The sequence below is a fragment of the Lissotriton helveticus genome, chromosome 12 (genome assembly GCF_964261635.1).
Source record: "Lissotriton helveticus chromosome 12, aLisHel1.1, whole genome shotgun sequence".
NCBI lineage: Eukaryota > Metazoa > Chordata > Amphibia > Caudata > Salamandridae > Lissotriton > Lissotriton helveticus.
Window position 1 is genome coordinate 826,460,502 of NC_136073.1, and position 19,440 is coordinate 826,479,941.

General features: G+C 43.4%; 1 protein-coding gene across 1 annotated transcript; it reads left to right on the top strand.

Annotated features, from left to right (window-relative positions):
* The first annotated feature begins 10,818 nt into the window (after positions 1 to 10,818).
* Positions 10,819 to 11,757, top strand: LOC144798160 (olfactory receptor 1f45-like). The gene has a single exon (XM_078668906.1). It carries the CDS (start codon positions 10,819 to 10,821, stop codon positions 11,755 to 11,757), a length of 939 nt encoding a protein of 312 aa, XP_078525032.1.
* Positions 11,758 to 19,440: the final 7,683 nt, after the last annotated feature.

Below are 19,440 nucleotides of genomic sequence, written 5' to 3' on the forward strand. Positions count from 1 at the left end.
TCTGCAGCTGCTTTATCCATGTCCTAGATGTAACATTGATATGTTTTTCCAATCCTCTTTTTCATAAATAGGTACTTAGGGCCAGATGTAGGTAAATATTATTTACCGATACTAAAATACCAAATTTTACCGAATCGGTATTTTAAAAAGGGTAAATGGTATGTAGGTATTAATTCGGTAATTTTTACCGAATCTGTAAAATTCGGTAAATACCGATTCGGTATTTACCGAATCGGTATTCCCCATTCATTCCTATGGGCCTCCAGGCCCATAGGAATGTATGGGGAATACCGATTTGGTAAATAACGTATCGGTAGGGGGGAAGACCTACAAGGGTGGCTAAAGATAATTTGACATTGCAAAGTCAAATTATCTTTAGCCATGTTTTTGTGATTATAAAATGTACCTTTTTATATATATATTATCTTTTGTATTTACTTGAATCTATTTATGAAATGTATATATTCACTGAATTGTATTGTGATACATAATAAGCATTAAATACACACTACGATAATCAATGCTGGATCGGCAATGAATGTTTAAACCAGATCCCAAATAAAAATAAAAATAAAAATATATTTTTTAATAAAATATCTTCTTGATGATATGTTCCTTTTCACTTTTTACTGTTTATCCATAGTCAGTAACTCTTATTGTCAGTAACAATTGTTGTCAGTCCATTTTATTCAAAACCCTTGTTCCTAAATAATAGTCCTTCCAAACATTTAGTGATCCTTTTTTCACACCCATGTTTAAATTAGTAATGTCACATGTAAGTTGGAATACTATTCATTATCAGTGTCATAAACCAATTGACAGAAAACAAGGAAAGTGGACCGAATGTTCATAAGGACGAGCTGACCCTGTGTTCCTGGTACTACTGATGTTGCCATCTCTGAGGCCAGGGGCTGCAAGGGGCAATCTGGGGTCGCACCAGGGACTCCTCGTGACCCCTCCATGCCCTTACATTCTACAACAATGTACAATGTATAATAGATCCGAATTTTCACCAAACTTATGGAAATACATATCTGTACTTTATAAATCTCCAGTATTGGAGAAATTGCTTATTGCAGTACGTAAGAACTACAGAAATCTGCATGTGAGTAATGTATTCTGAGGAGAAGCTTTTCGCACAGACCTCTGATTTAATCCTCAACCTATTTAAATGTGTGTGTCGGCCACTCACAATAGTTGCCCTCAATCTTTACCTTGCTAAAATGAAGTACTGATTCAACTTAAATCTTCAGGTAGCTAAATTGTGCACCATACAACATTTATACTACTGAATCAGACTTATCCCCAGTACTACACTGTTTCTATTTCGTAAATGTACACACGTATATAGAGACAGAGCCAATCTGTTCAGTTTGTGAGACCTTTACTACTCACTTTTTTATTTTTATGATCTTGCTGTTTATAGAGTAGTTTGAGGAGCAGAAGGTTGGATGATGTAATCAGTGATGTTAATGAACTTCAAATGAATGTGATATTTTGGAGCATTTTGAACTGTAGAGTGCATAACTCTTTTAGACTACCGAATGTTATTAACTACTGCTTAATTTGCAAATTCTGGATGTGGTGGTATTGTTTGCCATGGCCATAGCATTTAAAGTTGGTGTAATAAAGGGTAATGGGTAGTGAAAATTGTCACAAGTTTTGGAACCTGGACTGGTGGAAATGGCAATGAGAGACAAAGATGAGAAATGGAGAGTAATTAAAGGAGAGCGTGAGGAGAGAAAAGATGAGGGTAAGGAAAAAGAAAAGGAAGGATAAGACAAAGGATTGGTAAGGAAAGGAGTGGATGAAAGGAGACTAAATGAGTGAGTAGAAAGGAAGAGAAGTATGCCAGAGGGTTAATTATAGAGGAGAAGAGCAGTAACAAGTGTTATAAAGTGGATCACTGACACAATACAGAACCAAAAATATTGTGTGGACAGAATATTGTGTCAAACATATTGAGAAAGGGGGTTTGATGAAAATAGTAGAGACTAGTAGGAGAGAGTAAGAGAACAGGAAAAAAGGTAAGAACATGATAGTCATAATTCAGGAGAGACAGTTCCTTTTTAAGGCTCTCACATGAGCTGACATGTCCTCTTTCTTCCCCTTGAAATGCATATTGCTCAAGAAACTGACAGCCAATTATTGTCTGAGAACCCAGCCAGCACATGGGAAACCCAGTTGTCAACCTTAGAAGATCTACTCTTCCCTCAGTGGGCAACTTTGGGAAGATCTAGGCCCACATTTGATGTTTGGTGCATTCTGCTCAGTTTGAAAACTTCAATTGCTGTTCTAATTGTCATGACACATACTTGGGAGTTAATGTAACACTGTAGGTACTATTTACACTTTTATATGGTTGCACAGCTCCTTATTATTATTTTTTTTAATACACTTAGCCCCCAGGTCTTGTGAGTTATCTTGAGCACGCTCTATATAATCCAGATTTTGGTGCTGCTACTGTTAAAAAAAACAGTTAAAACCCATGTGCACCTTCAGAATTACACAGACACTGGCTGGTACATTTGCAGTGTAAGCTTTCTTTATATATACAACATCATTACACTGTCTGTATGCAGCAGCAGGAAGGTTGAAGCTGACAGAAGAGGGGGAGGTTGAGAGAGTCAAAGATAAAGTTGAGAAAGAAGAGGAGGTGAAGAGAGAAGGTAAAGCAGACAGAGGGTGATAGGAAAGATATAGGAAGAGGGAAGAGTGGGAGGCAGAGAGAGAGAGGGAGGATAGGGAGGTAGAGAGAGGGAGGGCGCAGAGGTGGAGAGAAGGAAAGGGTGAGTGAAAAACACAGGAGGGGGGAAGCAGAGTGTGAGAGTAGGGAGAAAGAGAAAGAGAGGAGTGTTGTGGAAAGAAAAGAATAAGTGTAGACATAACCGTGAGGTGAAGAGAGATAGAGGAGACTAACACACAGTAAAACGATGGTAAGATGGAAAGAGAGAGAAGAGGGGAAGATGAGAGTAATATTAGGGTGAGACCAAGAGACGAAGAGGACGCCATGGCAGGGAGAGGGGAGGATGAGATTGGTAAGGCAGAGGATAAGCAGAGGGTAAGGTGGGCACGAGAGTGGGTGTAACAGGGAGTGTACGGAAGAGAAAGGAGTGTGAGGCGGAGAGAGCATAAGAGATAAAGCACATAGGTGCAAACCTGCAGAAATACAGAGAAAATCTGGTAGTGCCAACTCTGGCAGTTGGTAGAGTATGATGCTTATTGCCCTACAAGTCACCTAGAATGCATAGAGTTAGCTCTCAGGCATAGGGAAACACTAGGCAACCCCATTCTTCATCATGTGGTACCTATCATGCTTCATGAGTTTCCTAGATCCTGAATCCTGGGGTGGGGCTTGTGGATATTCTTCAACACCCTCACGCTTCAGCACATATTGTGTCTTTCTTGCTAGTATTCTTTCAATATGTAACAGGGTACATATGAGTATGTGTGGAAAATGTAAAATGAAAATCTGCCATTTCAGGAGAAAAAAATAACATTACTGGATGGAATTCCTGAAAATGAAAACTAAGGGGTCCATTAGGATGAAGTCCGCCCGTCATCCTAGCGGGGATTGGGGCCGCCCGCCATAAGGGCGGGGGTCCCGTGGGGGGCATTAGGATGTGCCCACCACAGTGGCGGGCACATCCTGCATTTCTAGCATTGTGGCGGGCGGTACTCTCAGCACCGCCCGCCACAATGCTAGAAATGCATTTCTGCATTTGCATAAACAAAGCGGCAGGCACCGTGCGGTGCCTTCCGCTTTGTTTATGCAAATGTGGGGGGGTACCACAGGTACCCCCCGTGTGCAGCCCCCACCCCTCCTTCACTCTGGGGGCCCGCAGGGGGCCCCCAGAGTGAAGACCACATGCCTTTCCGTGGCGGCATTGCCGCCACGGAAAGGCATGACTAACAGCCCATACTAATATGGCTGGCGGTGTCTATGAGACACCGCCACCATATTAAACATTCTCCGCCCCGGCCGCCAGGCGACCGGGGCGGAAAAGCGGCGGGCGGTCTTTCCGTCCGCCGCAGTCCCCCCAGCCATGTTCATATGGCGGGGGGAATTCGGGAATGGATGTCGGGCGGATTGCCCCCGCCAGGCTGGCGGTGGCTACAGCCAGCCTGGCGGAGGCAATCCGCCCGACATCGTAATTGGCCCCTTTGTCTGAGATGATTTTAACTTATTTAGGCAAAGTGAAATCGTGTATTTCATAGTCTGTCAACTGATGATTTGGTGAGAATTGATGAAATATACTTAATGATGGTAGTTGAGGGATAATTCACTGTGAGTTTTAGAGACTTGCTGCTGATTTTAGTTGCTTAGTCCCAGAGGGCAGTTATTGCTATGTCTGTTATTTCATGTCCTGTGTGGACGCAATGATCTATATCAATAATGTTCTGTGAGGCCTTAGCATAAACAATCGTTGTAATCTATCTGCTCCTATAATCTCTATGCATTTGAGAAGTACAATTGCTGCATTGGCCTGTAGGATTTATCTACATTAAAATACTTTGCTATACACCATGCGATGCCTAACTCTTCTCCCTTTTCACTGTTGTCATTTTCATGTAGAAAATCAGTCATAATGTGTGATATGATTGAGAATCTCCTTTGAGGTAGCAAAGTGGGGAGAGGATGTAGCCTAATGGCTAAGGCGGTCAATCTCAAATCTGGGGAACCGGGTACGAGTCTGCAATGACGCTCAACATCCTGTGATTCTGGGCAAATCACTTAGGGCCAGATGTAGGAAGGCCATTACTAAGCCCGGGCGTAGTGGGCGTAGTGGGGCTCCGCGGAGCTACGCGGAATGGGCGAGAAGCTACGCCCACTCCCGCACTCCGCGTAGCCCCACTACGCACCTCCCTCCCGCTCTCCTCTACATACATTATTTAAGCAAAATACCCTTAATAAAGCAATTTTAAAGCATTTACCGTGTCCGGGGCTCGTCCGGGGCTCCCTCTTGGAATCGCGTCGTCATGGATACCAATGCGCATGCGCGGGCGGCCGCGCATGCGCATTTCTCCCGAGAAATTTGAATTTAAAAATACTTGTAGAGCGCACGTACACTGAATCAGTTTCATGGCGCTAGTGAGGTCCCTAGGAGGAAACAAAGAAGAGAACTAAGTGCCAAAAGCCTGCTGAAATAATAATGTTTTTAGTGACTTCCGAAACTCCATATAGGAGGAGGAGAGTCTTAATGGTAAGGGGAGGTCATTCCAAAAAGTGGGTGCAAGTACAGCAAACTTCTGCCCCCCTGCCCGCTTCTTTTTAAAACGGGGCGTGGTTAGTAAGGCCAGGCTCGAAGAGCGAAGGTCTCTAAGGGGAACGTAAGGAAAGATTGCCGAATTGATGAAGGCAGGGGCAGTACCCGCTCTTGCTTGATAAGTTAGACACCCTAATTTGAACCTGGCTCGTTGTTTTATAGGGAGCCAATGAAGGCTCCTGAGCAGTGGGGTCGAATGATGGGACCTAGATAAGCCAAAGACCAGTCAAGCAGCCTGATTTTGTATCAACTGCAGCCGCTGTAGGGCGTAAGCAGGGGCTCCATTATAAATAATGTTGCCATAGTCAATCTTTGACATGACCATGGCCATTAAAATAAGTTTTAATGCAGAGGCAGAGAAAAACCTGGCAACCTTCCGGATCACTCGAAGTGTAAAGAAACAGGAAGAAACCACCGAATTAATATGTGAATGAAGTGTTAATTGATTATTAAGCATAATCCCAAGTGTTTTAACTGAACAAGAAGGGAGAGGGGGGGACCCAAGTGAAGGGGGCCAAAAGGAAGGGGACCAGGGGTTGGCAGCACCGCCCGTCATCACAAGTTCTGTTTTATCCGGATTAAGTTTTAACTGATTGATGTTCATCCAGTCTCGGATAAATAGCATGACGGACTGGGAACTGCCAACTCCTGAGGGAGAAGAAAGATCAAAAATGAGTTGTAGATCATCTGCATAATTGTATACAGTGACCTCCATATTCTGTAAAGCAAACACCAGTGGAAAGATATAAAGATTAAATAATAAAGGAGAAAGAGCAGACCCCTGGGGAACACCACAGTTGACATTGCGCTGAGGAGCCGAAAAGGTGCCTAGGTGAACTGTCTGAGTGCGATTCATCAGGAAAGACTCGACCCAGGCTAGTGCCAACCCCCCTATCCCCGCCGCCCTGACACGTGATAACAGGATGTCATGGTCCACAGTGTCAAAGGCGGCGGATAAGTCTAATAAGACCAATATTTTGGGGGTGTTGGCGTCGAGTCCTTCCCAAAGTTGGTCCATGACCGAGATCACCACCTTCTCGGTTGAGTGTCGTGGTCGGAAGCCAGCTTGACATGGGGCCAGGTAATTACTGTCCTCAATAAAGGAGCTAAACACCTGGGAAACATGCGCCTCAGCCACCTTTCCCAGGTAAGGAAGCAGGGATATAGGACGATAATTAATTAGGGAGGAGGGATCAGCCCCAGGCTTCTTTAGTATAGGAATGATAGTGGCAGATTTAAATACAGTAGGAACTAGGCCTTTAGAGAAAGTATCATTTATCACAGTAAGGGCAGGGACAGGACAGGCCAAAAACACCTGAGCCAGAATGCGGGCCGGACTCGCATCGGACGGAGACCCCGATTTTATACGCTTAAGAAGCGGGGACAAAGATTCACTGGTTAACTCAGGAATAAAAGTGATGCACTGGGTGTTTTGTGGCGAAGAACAATCTAAAAAAGGATTTGACGGAGACGGGATATGTGCTTTTATTTGTGCAACGTTGTCAATAAAAAACTCATTCAATGAGTTGCACAATGACTGGGAGGGAATAATCGCGGGTGAGGGCCTATCTGACATAGCTAACTCATGGACTGTTGCAAAGATTTCGCGAGGCTGGCATTCTGCTGTCAGTATGCGTTGTGAGAAAAAAACTTTCTTGGCCTCTTGGATGGCCGGCCGCGCATGCGCATTGGTATCTATGAAGGGACGCTATTCCAAGAGGGAGCCCCGGATGAGCCCCGGACACGGTAAATGCTTTAAAATTGCTTTATTAAGGGTATTTTGCTTAAATAATGTATGTAGGGGAGGGCGGGAGGGAGGCGGGTGGCGGCCGACTCGGCTACGCTCACGGAGTGGGCGTAGTGTTGCCGGCTACGCTGTCTACTCAAAATGCGTAGGAGGCAACACTACGCCTACTCCGTGGGCGTAGCCGATTCGGACGCCCAGGGTTAGCCATTACCGGTCGGTAACGGCCGAAATCGGCCGTTACCGACCAGTAATAGGCTTTTCCTATGTAGGTGGCAAATTTACCGAATTGGTATTTACCGATTCGGTATTTACTGAATCGTCATTTACCGATTCGGTATCTACCGAATCGGTAAATGAAATGTAGGAAGCACTTTGAAGAGTGCTTCTGTGCTTACAGGATTCGTTATTTGCCACCAACTATTAGTTGGTGGTAAATAATGAATACCTCTGTAAATGCAAATCTGTGCATTTACACCTGTGCCATGTGACAGACATACATGCCCTCAGGGCATGTATGTGTGCCACATGTGCACACAAGCACTATTCAGGAGTGCAACAGGGTGTCAAAGTGACACCCTGCTACCCTTGACTCTTTCCCTATTTTACGGAATCGGTAATTACCGATTCGATAATTGACATTCATTCCTATGGGCCTCCAGGCCGAATCGGTAATTACTGATTCGGTAATTACCGAAACTTAACGATTTGGTAATTTTTACCGATTTTTTATCTACATAGCATTTACCGATTCAAAAATACCAAATCGGTAAGATTCGTTTTTTTCGAATCTGTAAATTCAAATTACCTACATCTAGCCCTTACTTTCTCTGTGCCTAATGTAACGTAACTGTTACTCATGTAAAGTGCTCTAATACCCGATTTCGGTTCAAGTTTGCGCTATATAAAACTTCGGAACAAAAAAAATGCATTAGACATTTACAAAAAGATGGGTCTTGTAATAATGCCTCACTGTATTTTTAAGTGCCTCTAACATATATAGCTTTGTTCAGTGAATTGTGGTGAAAAATTCCAGTATTTTGCCACAATTGTTCTTATGGTACCCCCCGTGTGCAGCCCCCACCCCTCCTCCACTCTGGGGGCCCGCAGGGGGCCCCCAGAGTGAAGACCACATGCCTTTCCGTGGCGGTATTGCCGCCACGGAAAGGCATGACTGACAGCCCATACTAATATGGCTGGCAGTGTCTATGAGACACCGCCACCATATTAAACATTCTCCGCCCCGGCCGCCAGGCGACCGGGGCGGAAAAGCGGCGGACGGTCGGTCCGTCCGCCGCAGTCCCCCAGCCATGTTCATATGGCGGGGGGAATTCGGGAATGGATGTCGGGCGGATTGCCCCCGCCAGGCTGGCGGTGGCTACAGCCAGCCTGGCGGAGGCAATCCGCCCGACATCGTAATTGGCCCCTTTGTCTGAGATGATTTTAACTTATTTAGGCAAAGTGAAATCGTGTATTTCATAGTCTGTCAACTGATGATTTGGTGAGAATTGATGAAATATACTTAATGATGGTAGTTGAGGGATAATTCACTGTGAGTTTTAGAGACTTGCTGCTGATTTTAGTTGCTTAGTCCCAGAGGGCAGTTATTGCTATGTCTGTTATTTCATGTCCTGTGTGGACGCAATGATCTATATCAATAATGTTCTGTGAGGCCTTAGCATAAACAATCGTTGTAATCTATCTGCTCCTAAAATCTCTATGCATTTGAGAAGTACAATTGCTGCATTGGCCTGTAGGATTTATCTACATTAAAATACTTTGCTATACACCATGCGATGCCTAACTCTTCTCCCTTTTCACTGTTGTCATTTTCATGTAAAAAATCAGTCATAATGTGTGATATGATTGAGAATCTCCTTTGAGGTAGCAAAGTGGGGAGAGGATGTAGCCTAATGGCTAAGGCGGTCAATCTCAAATCTGGGGAACCGGGTGCGAGTCTGCAATGACGCTCAACATCCTGTGATTCTGGGCAAATCACTTAGGGCCAGATGTAGGCAGGCCATTACTAAGCCCGGGCGTAGTGGGGCTCCGCGGAGCTACGCGGAATGGTCGAGAAGCTACGCCCACTCCCGCACTCCGCGTAGCCCCACTACGCACCTCCCTCCCGCTCTCCTCTACATACATTATTTAAGCAAAATACCCTTAATAAAGCAATTTTAAAGCATTTACCGTGTCCGGGGCTCGTCCGGGGCTCCCTCTTGGAATAGCGTCGTCATGGATACCAATGTGCATGCGTTCTCCCGAGAAATGCGCATGCGCGGCCGCCCGCGCATGCGCATTGGTATCTATGAAGGGACGCTATTCCAAGAGGGAGCCCCGGACGAGCCCCGGACACCGTAAATGCTTTAAAATTGCTTTATTAAGGGTATTTTGCTTAAAAAATGTATGTAGGGGAGGGCGGGAGGGCGGGAGGGAGGCGGGTGGCGGCCGACTCGGCTACGCACACGGAGTGGGCGTAGTGTTGCCGGCTACGCTGTCTACGCAAAATGCGTAGGAGGCAACACTACGCCTACTCCGTGGGCGTAGCCGATTCGGGCGCCCAGGGTTAGCCATTACCGGTCGGTAACGGCCGAAATCGGCCGTTACCGACCAGTAATAGGCTTTTCCTATGTAGGTGGCAAATTTACCGAATCGGTATTTACCGATTCGGTATTTACCGAATCGTCATTTACCGATTCGGTATCTACCGAATCGGTAAATGAAATGTAGGAAGCACTTTGAAGAGTGCTTCTGTGCTTACAGGATTCGTTATTTGCCACCAACTATTAGTTGGTGGTAAATAACGAATACCTCTGTAAATGCAAATCTGTGCATTTACACCTGTGCCATTTGACAGACATACATGCCCTCAGGGCATGTATGTGTGCCACGTGTGCACACAAGCACTATTCAGGGGTGCAACAGGGTGTCAAAGTGACACCCTGCCACCCTTGACTCTTTCCCTATTTTACGGAATCGGTAATTACCGATTCGATAATTGACATTCATTCCTATGGGCCTCCAGGCCGAATCGGTAATTACCGATTCGGTAATTACCGAAACTTAACGATTTGGTAATTTTTACCGATATTTTTTATCTACATAGCATTTACCGATTCAAAAATACCAAATCGGTAAGATTCGTTTTTTTCGAATCTGTAAATTCAAATTACCTACATCTAGCCCTTAATTTCTCTGTGCCTAATGTAACGTAACTGTTACTCATGTAAAGTGCTCTAATACCCGATTTCAGTTCAAGTTTGCGCTATATAAAACTTCGGAACAAAAAAAATGCATTAGACATTTACAAAAAGATGGGTCTTGTAATAATGCCTCACTGTATTTTTAAGTGCCTCTAACATATATAGCTTTGTTCAGTGAATTGTGGTGAAAAATTCCAGTATTTTGCCACAATTGTTCTTATGAAAGGTGACCTCTAACACTCCTTTACAAGGGTAAGGCTTGTCTGACATACTACAAAAATGTTGCAATAGTTTATTAAGAACCTTTGAATTTGCTGCCGAATTATGAGGAAGTTGTGTTATAAAATACAGCAATTAGTCCTGGTTTTTTACAAATTTTTGAACCAACTCCAACTAGTGGATGCTAGATGTGCTCACTTGATTAATCATATTAGATGAAGGTATTTTCATCTGTACCCTCTCAAAGTTAACCAGCTGCCACTGGTGATGTCATTTTCCAAGCCTTCTTTCATATAATGTATGAAGTCATGAGCAGTGCATTGTGGGAGATCTGGGTGCTGGACGATAAGTAAATTCTATTTCGGCCTTTACAGATTCACGTGAAATGGAGGGACGAAACCAGAGCTCTGCTTCAGAATTCATTCTCCTTGGATTTTCTAGTCACCCGGACCAGCAGATCCTTCTATTCTTTGTCTTCCTCGCCATGTACACAGTCATCCTACTGGGAAACCTCACCATCTTTATTATTATCAGGATAGACTCAAGACTCCACACGCCAATGTACTTCTTTTTGAGTATCCTGGCCTGTGTTGACATCTGTTTCACCTCCTTAACAGTTCCAAAACTGTTGGTGGACCTGCTGTCAGTAAAAAAGGCAATTTCCTTTGCTGCTTGCATCATCCAGTTGCATTTCTTCCTCTCATTTGGCAATATGGGCAGTTTTTTGTTGGGGATTATGGGCTTTGATCGATATATGGCAATATGTCACCCTCTGCATTACATGCAGATCATGACAAGACGGGTCTGTGTGTCGCTGGTGCTCTGTGCCTGGGTGATCGTCTCTCTTCATTCATCAATACACAGTGTCTTGGCCTCCAAGTTGTACTATTGTGGCTCCAATGAAATCCATCACTTCTTTTGTGATCTTCCACCTCTTCTGAAGCTCTCATGTTCAGATACTACTGCTAATGAGCTTGTCCTCTTCACTGAGACAACTGTGATTTTGGGTGCCCCTCTTCTTTGTATTCTCATCTCTTATGTTCGGATTGCAATGGTCATTCTCAAGATCAAGTCTTCTGAGGGAAGGACAAAAGCTTTTTCCACCTGCTTTTCCCACCTAACGTCCACTGTCCTGTTTTATGCTCCTGTGCTTTTTACATACGTCCGTCCACCCTCAGTCTACTCCCTGGAGAAAGATATGGGGATAAGTGTAATGTACACTATGGTGAATTCTATGTTGAACCCGTTTGTTTATAGTGTCAGAAACAATGATGTGAAAGAAGCACTGAAAAAAGTTAAAAGCAAAATTCAATGCCATAGATAAACCTTTCTGAAAAAAAATGGGAAGCACTGTGTTTTTGCCCTGCAATGAATTGAATAATGATTGATAACTTCTATGAATTGTTCAATAACAATGTATTTCAGTATACAACACATAAGATCATTCCCGATTTCAAAGATTACTCTTGGCCAAATTACATACTCCTCCCACATGTTCAATGTGACTGTCACACATTCTACACTTACATGTTACACATTGTCAACATGACATACATACATGGAGATATGTAAGACTAGCACATGGTGCTGGTATTGGGTTAGAAGAATGACGCAAACCTGATGTAAAGTGTTGTTCTGAGATTTACTTTCCAAAGCAAATCACGATTTGTAATGGAGGTTGCCTAAAGAAATGCAAAGTGCACTATGTGCTACTTTGCGTTAAGGAAGCATTCCATGGGTGGTACATGGGTCTTCCCTTGCAATCTCCTATGGGATTTGACACTAATCTCTATCTATTAACATTTGTAGACAGAGATTTGCACCGATAAATTATGACTCATCAAGGTAGGTGAAATACTGGAGCACGTTTGAAATGTATTCAACTAAACATGTTTGCTGCTCTGTATAGCTCACATACAAAGTGAAAAGAATAATCCAACTATAACCTAACGCCTGCTAAAAAGTTGACTTACCTGTATAGTCAATGGGGGGTCGATTATCAGATTGAGCCCCCATTGGCGTTAATGCGAGAATATCGCTGGATTTCCAGCGATATTCTCGTATTTCGCCGCTATCGCCGGATATTTCATCGCATTGGAGATAAACATTGCTAATAGCACGTTATCTCTGAGATAGTTTCCGGCGATAGGCGGTGTTAAAAAAAGATGCGCTAAGCGCATTTAGTGATACATATTGCTATTTGTTGCTAATAGGCCCCGTGGTTATTTCTTTTAGCTCCTGAGATCAGTCTGACTGCAGTGTTAAGCGAAGCCCTTAGTGGGGCAAGCTTGTAAAGTACAGGCAAAGCAGACCATGGTTTTAAAGTGCAAAGTTAAGTTCCAGACAGTGTGTTACTTTTATAATGTCGACAATACAAGCCAAGAAATTGAAGTGCGTTGTTAAGTCACAAACGGTGTGTAGCTTATAAACTGCAACCAGGTTCATAAACCCGTTCTACTCAAGGTCGAGCTGGGCTTGTTTGGCACCTAAAATACAGATGGAAGGAAAATGCAGGTTATTTGTGTCAGATTGAAAACTATAACCACCGAAAAATCTGAGAACTTTGACATTTCAAATACAGGATGTATCACTATATGGTAATCAGCTGGCAGGGTTGATAAGAGATTATTGCATTAATACAAGCCCTTCTGGTGCCAACCCTCACTGCAATGACAGCTGGGCAGTTTTACTGCTGAATCTGTTGGTAGTTCGCATTCTTTGACAAGTTACAGGCTTGCATTATGAATTTCCGAAGCTTTGCCATTTCAGACACTGTTTCCGGACAGTATAGAAGGGACACGGACTCCTTAGCTAAATGAGTCCCATGCCGTTGAAAGATGGGCCTCAATAACATTAGACGGGCATGTAATAATGCCGGGCAACAGAGTTATATATGTGCTAAGGATTCCCTTCAATAATTAAAAGTCTACAGCCAATCATGTTTTCAAGGAATCTCTAAGATGCATTCAGTTCTCTGATTGGGAGTGGGACCAACCTTGCTGATAGAATCTGATTTAAAGTGAATTTTACCACTGCCATGTGGGGGCAGGTTTGGCTGCGTTGTTCAGTTGTGGCACTTGTAGAGATTCTTGCAGGGCCTTTGCTGGTAAGGCTTCCTTTTCCAGGTCTCGTGACCGGCAGTACTGCCGTTTTCTCATTGTAGATTTGATGCTGGTATAATTGAACTTAATTGTGTCCCAGTTCTCTAACTCGAGCTGCAGATGTTCCTTGGCTACAGCAAGATTTGTGGACCAGGGGTTGTTAGCACTTATCAAAATTATTTTTGTTAAGTCCTTCATGGTGTTGGACAAAGCAGCCATTGCCTGAAGAGTTGCCATATTTTCCAGATTTGCTGCACGAGCCAAAATTCTAGCCCGATAAAGGTGTTCCTTGTGTGAGGGGGAGGTGAAATTTTGAACAGATCATGGATTTGGGTAATCATTTTTCCCACAACCGATCTCTAGCATGCGAGCAAGACTCTTTCGCCTGGTCTAGCACACTTTTGTAGTTTTAAAATCCATTCTAACCTTATGACTTTTTAAAGCCATTCCACCATTGCATTTTTTCTAGGAGTTGTTCTGGTGAATGTGTGAGTGTTGTATTACCGGATTTTTGTATTATTTAATTGTGACAATTACACCGACACTAGAACTATAAGCTTTTTCCACTCTCTCCAACAACACTTTCTTGATTCTCTCTAGGGGTCCCTTCGTTTGTGGATGATTCAGCACCCTTCCATTGTATTTTATGCCACAACACCCAAAGAGTACCTTCATCAAAGAAAATTACTACAGCATACAATTAATGGCACATTAAGAAAGGGGTACACCTTCTTAATTAGTCACCACTTTGAGAGATTAAACCTCTGATTACATGGAAAGCTCAATTTCAAATGTTTATCTTTTCAAAATATACAGTCTGCTTTTCACCTTCTAACTTCCTTTCTTAGTCTACCAATTCCTTGTTTTTTGTTTTCATAGTATTTCATGAATGTATACAGATTTTTCATAAAGACCCAAAAAGGACACCAAAAGAGCCCAATGTAGAATCTTTACAAAGGTCTACTGAAGGAAAAAGGAATCTCTATGTGCACCATTTTTTGCTGCTTTTGTAATATGAAGTGAATAAACTGAGCAGACAATAGGCCAAACATTGATTTCCTCCTTCTTTTCTGACATAGTGCCATTGAGTGTACTACCCTGCACGCTCTTATACCCTTTCAAATTACTAACACAGCGTCCTTTTTCTCTTTTCGGGGCACCTACGTGTCAAAATAATCACAGGTAGGTGACTCTCAGTCTTAAATTGCATTTTGAGGACCCTCCTTCCTTCAAGAACCTAGTGATATTCTTAAACAACCTTCAGTTATAGGCAACCACAACATCTTTGCAACTTGATCGCCACTGAAGGCAGAACAAAATGTAAATTTCTAAAACTCCATACATTTTTTAGTTTATGGTATAAAGGGTCTGATGAGTTGAAAAACAAATTACGGATGAAATTTTACTCCAAGTCTACACTGAGATCCCAGGTGGGAAAGGCTGTCAGTTCATGTTTTCTATTAGGCAAATTAAAGGTCTGATTTACATCTTGGTGGTATGTATACTCTTCAGCAGTGTAGTACACATACCTCCAAGACAATGGTCTGCCTGCCATATTTACTTGGAGGCAGACTGTAGGTTTAATCATGGCAGATACTATACTGTCTCCACTGTGATTAAACCTCTCTGACTGCCCTGTAGAGTAAGGGCCATCAGAGGCAGTCTTCCAATTCTTTCCACCTAATTTAGATGGGTGGAGCTAGAGGACAGTTTTTATTGCCGGTCACTGCCAGGAAAACTCTGACAGTAAGGGACAGTGAAAACTGCTAAATGCTTCCTTCACCATGGTAGGGTGCTCCAACGGCGAGGGGAAAATTTTCATGTTTATTTTCAAAAGAAAATCCAGTTTTGGGATTTTCTTTCTGAAAATAAAAAACGGAAAACTGGTTGGTGCAGAGAGCCGTCCTACTAATGGAGCCCTGCACCAACCAGCGAAATGCAGTGAGTGGAACCACTGTGATGGCGATTCATGGCAGTCCTTTATAAATGACATCCAGCTTTCCTGTCATTTATAAACCTTGTGGGTCGTCCTTCCATCTGGACAACAAAATAATGTATTCTGTCACCCTGACAGACAGGGGGCTGTCCAACAGGAAATAAATCTGGCCCTAAGTTCTTTTCTTTTCTGTCTCTTGTACCAAAAGCTTATTGAGACTTTATGATCTGGAAACCCATAAGTGCATGCCTGGCTGTGTAATATCATTATACTGTAGGGAAATGTGTACTTTATTCCTTATGATATATGGGTATATCATCGCCCTTCCAACAAACTGCTCAAATCCTTGGTGTGTTTCTCTTGCATATAAAAGGGACTGGAATACAATACAATAGCACCCTTTTATAATACTGGAGCAATGTGAAGCAAAGCAAAGAAACAAAACAAAATACAAAACCACAAAAAACACCACCAAATCACAGCACAATGGCATAGAACAATACCAGAACCCAGAAATAAAAAATAAGATGGCACAACAGATTTGCAAATTACTGCTGTTGTGTTGTTTTTGTTTGGTGTATAAATGTATTGTGTTGGTGTGGCTTATTAGTTTGATGTTTCGTTAAGTTGTGTTCTGTGTTGTCATTGTGTTGTCAAATTGCTGTTTTGTTGCAATATATTGTGTTGTATATTTATTGTAATGTTATTGTTGCATGATTATGTTTTTATGTTATGTTGCTGTGCTGTTTTGCTGTTATTACGGTGTGTTATTGCAATATGGGGATATAGTTTTGTGGTGTGCTACACCTCAACAGCAAACTGTCTGATTGAATATGCACAGATATCCTTGCCATAATTTCCCACCTCAACAAATCTGCTTACACAATACTGTGGTAAAATAATTGTTGCATTCATCACTAGCATATGTACATTTTATACGTTTTGTGATTCAGTTCCATGTCCTTAGTATAGAATTAATAGTGAAATAAATTGTTGCTATGTCTGAACTGGCTACAGTAAGAACACTTACATTGGCTTAGGGCAGCATTTAGATCCAATCAAAGCTTCAGGTCACTGGAGGCTTTAATTTCCCATGTAATGGTGGCAGTCTGTCCTGCACAAATAGTGATTCTGCCTGCCTAATGGGTACTGGCAGCCTTCATGGATATGAGTGATGGGGCCGGGAGCGAGGGGGTAAGGAGGTGTAAATAGCAAAAAGACATTTACCTCCTCGCTGCTCTCTCCCACATCATCTTTCCTCCATGTCTGCCGAACAGGAAGCAGCCAGGCTCCCCAGAGTCAATCACAACGCTGAAATACAGCATTGTGATTGGTCTGAGCACCATAGTTTGGCGCTCAGATGGATACTGGGGGCCTGTGCATGTCCTCCACCCAGGCTGTAATGCAGCATGGTTAGAGAACATGCTAAGTGCGCATGACTGTTTGGCTGGCCCGATTGGGCAGGCTAAGGAGGCATGTGCACTTCAGTGTGCTCACCACTCCTCCCCTGCCCTGCTCTGTGAGCAGAGCAGCCCCCCCTGCTGCCAAAAAGGAACAAATAAAATGATCATTTCATCAAGTTATTTGCATTTTAATTTTCCTTTCTTTCACTGCTGCAAAGCAGTAGGGCGACGCTCCGAGCCGCCACTGCTAATGGGATCTCACTTCCGGTGCGGCGAGTGCTTTAAAGGCAGACCTGAATGTGAATATTTTTGGCCTCGATCAGAAAACCTTTTTATTTTGCTGAAGCAGACACTCAAAGGAGGAGTTTGTTCCACTAATAAAATAATAAATGACTGAGGAGTAGCGAGATTTCTACCTGTGCGTCAGCAATGACTGGTGTTAGTATTACCCACCACTGAAAACAAACTCAGTTTAAGGCTCAGAGAGTCAAAGATGGAACCAAGGATTTGCTGGAAGATTTTAATACATCAGAAATGAGATATAATATACCAAGAGTATAGAAAATCTCAGCCACAAAAGGGGATCTAATCGAATTGGAAAACAGATAGCAGAGAGGGAACCTTCCAGCTCCTTGAAGAAATTGACGGCTGTGAAAATTCCTGTGTAGAATTCTTGTGAGTTTAAATACTGAAAGTGGTAAAACTAGAAGTGTGAATTCAAAATAGAACATAGGGACTTTCAATTGAAAGCATGCCAAACCTGCTCAGGCCCTGGTCTGCTGACATTTATGATTTCCTTTCTCATATGAAATACTTCAAGAGATGAGGGATGCCGTAAGAAGTCAAGGTGATCAGCATTCTGTAAGATTTTGTCAAGGAAACTGTCAAACTTAGGGGCCTATTATGATAACGGGCGGATCGCCACCGCCATACCGGCGGTGGCCACAGCAGTGCCAGTTGTTGCAATCCGCCCGCCATATGTCCCTGTGACACCCCCCCCATATTTGTATGGTGAGGGGCACTGCGGCGGATGGGAAGACCGTCCGCCGTTTTTCCGCCGGTTGGATTGCCGGCCGGGCGGAAAAGGCAGATAATATGGTGGCGGTGCCTCCATATTATGATGGATGCGGAAGAAGGCCTTTCCATGGCAACAGCTACTCATACCACTGCAGGGTATCAAAGTGCTTTACTTCTCACACACACACACACATACACACGCATACACACATAGTAGTGTGCACGTCAACCCTTTAGTCAGTCAGAGACTGACACACACACACAGGCGCTGCACCACACCAGAGTAGAACCTGCTAGCAAGCAAGCAGTAGAGTGCATAGGCCTGAGCCGGCCTCCAGTTCACTGTATAAAGTAGGTGTCCTGACCTTGAGTTGAAAATTGTAGGTTCATCACATGCGCCATTTGTCCTGTCTAACACAACCCTGGCACCGTCCCCCCTGCTGTAGCGCCATCCGTCCCGTCTAGAAGCAACCCTGTGCAGGTTACATGCACCATCTTTTCCCATCCCATGATGTAGCCCTCCCATAACATGCAGAGTCCTGTCATGCAGAGTGGCCAAACAGCGAAGAATCCCAGCCTGGCTGGCCTGCCCTGCAATGCTCGAGTTTTGCTTTCTGCCAGCAGGAGGCCAGAGACTCTTCATCGTCGTAAAGTCATCAGCTGTAATGAGTGGTTCTACTAGTAAAATGCAAGCAAAAATGGCCTCTGTCTCTTTTTCACTCAAATTTGCCATGTATGTTAGCACGTGCTATCAAAGGACACTGAGCCAAGATGTTAAATACAAACAATTATCATGCCTTTACCATCAAGTGAGCTTTTAGCCGAGCGATCCCAAATATGTTTGCAAATGTTCACAATAAAACATCAAATTGCTTATAAAAATCTCACTAGTGACAAAAGACAGAAGCACTTTTTTTTTTTAATTGTATTCTTCCTCTTTATCCAGTAAGGTGCCTGTAAAGAGATCCCCGTAGGGGTATTGCCTATTTATCACACACAATAACAAACATGTATTCCAATATTCCCCCTTAAAATTGGCACAAAATGCGGATTTTGGTGCGTTTTGCACCAAAACCTGCGCATCACAGTATTTACTGGGCATTTTCTCTCAGCTAAATAACAGCAGATTTGAAGTGGCAACATTTATCATGGGTTTGAGGGGAGCAGACTTTTCACCCTGTCCCGCATCATGAATGGTGTGTGCTTTTTTGCGATCATTCAGCAAACGCGATTGCACAGGGACCGGAAGCACGACTTAAGACATAATTATGGCATGAGCCACCATTTTACCTAGGTGAATGTCAGTAGATTAAAAATTTCAAAATTATAGAGCAAATGCATGGTGCATACAGGCGCATGCGGATTTTGGTGCGGGGAGGAAGAAACTACACTTTATACCCCATTTGGGTAGGAAAAAAAAATCACATATGCAGTTATTTATTAGCGCTGATAAATTCGGATCCTGGCTTTACCTTGTCACAGCAGGTGTCTTACTTAGGAACCCATCACATCTATTTCTCTGTCTCTCCCAGCTCTCTTCCTTTAGCTCT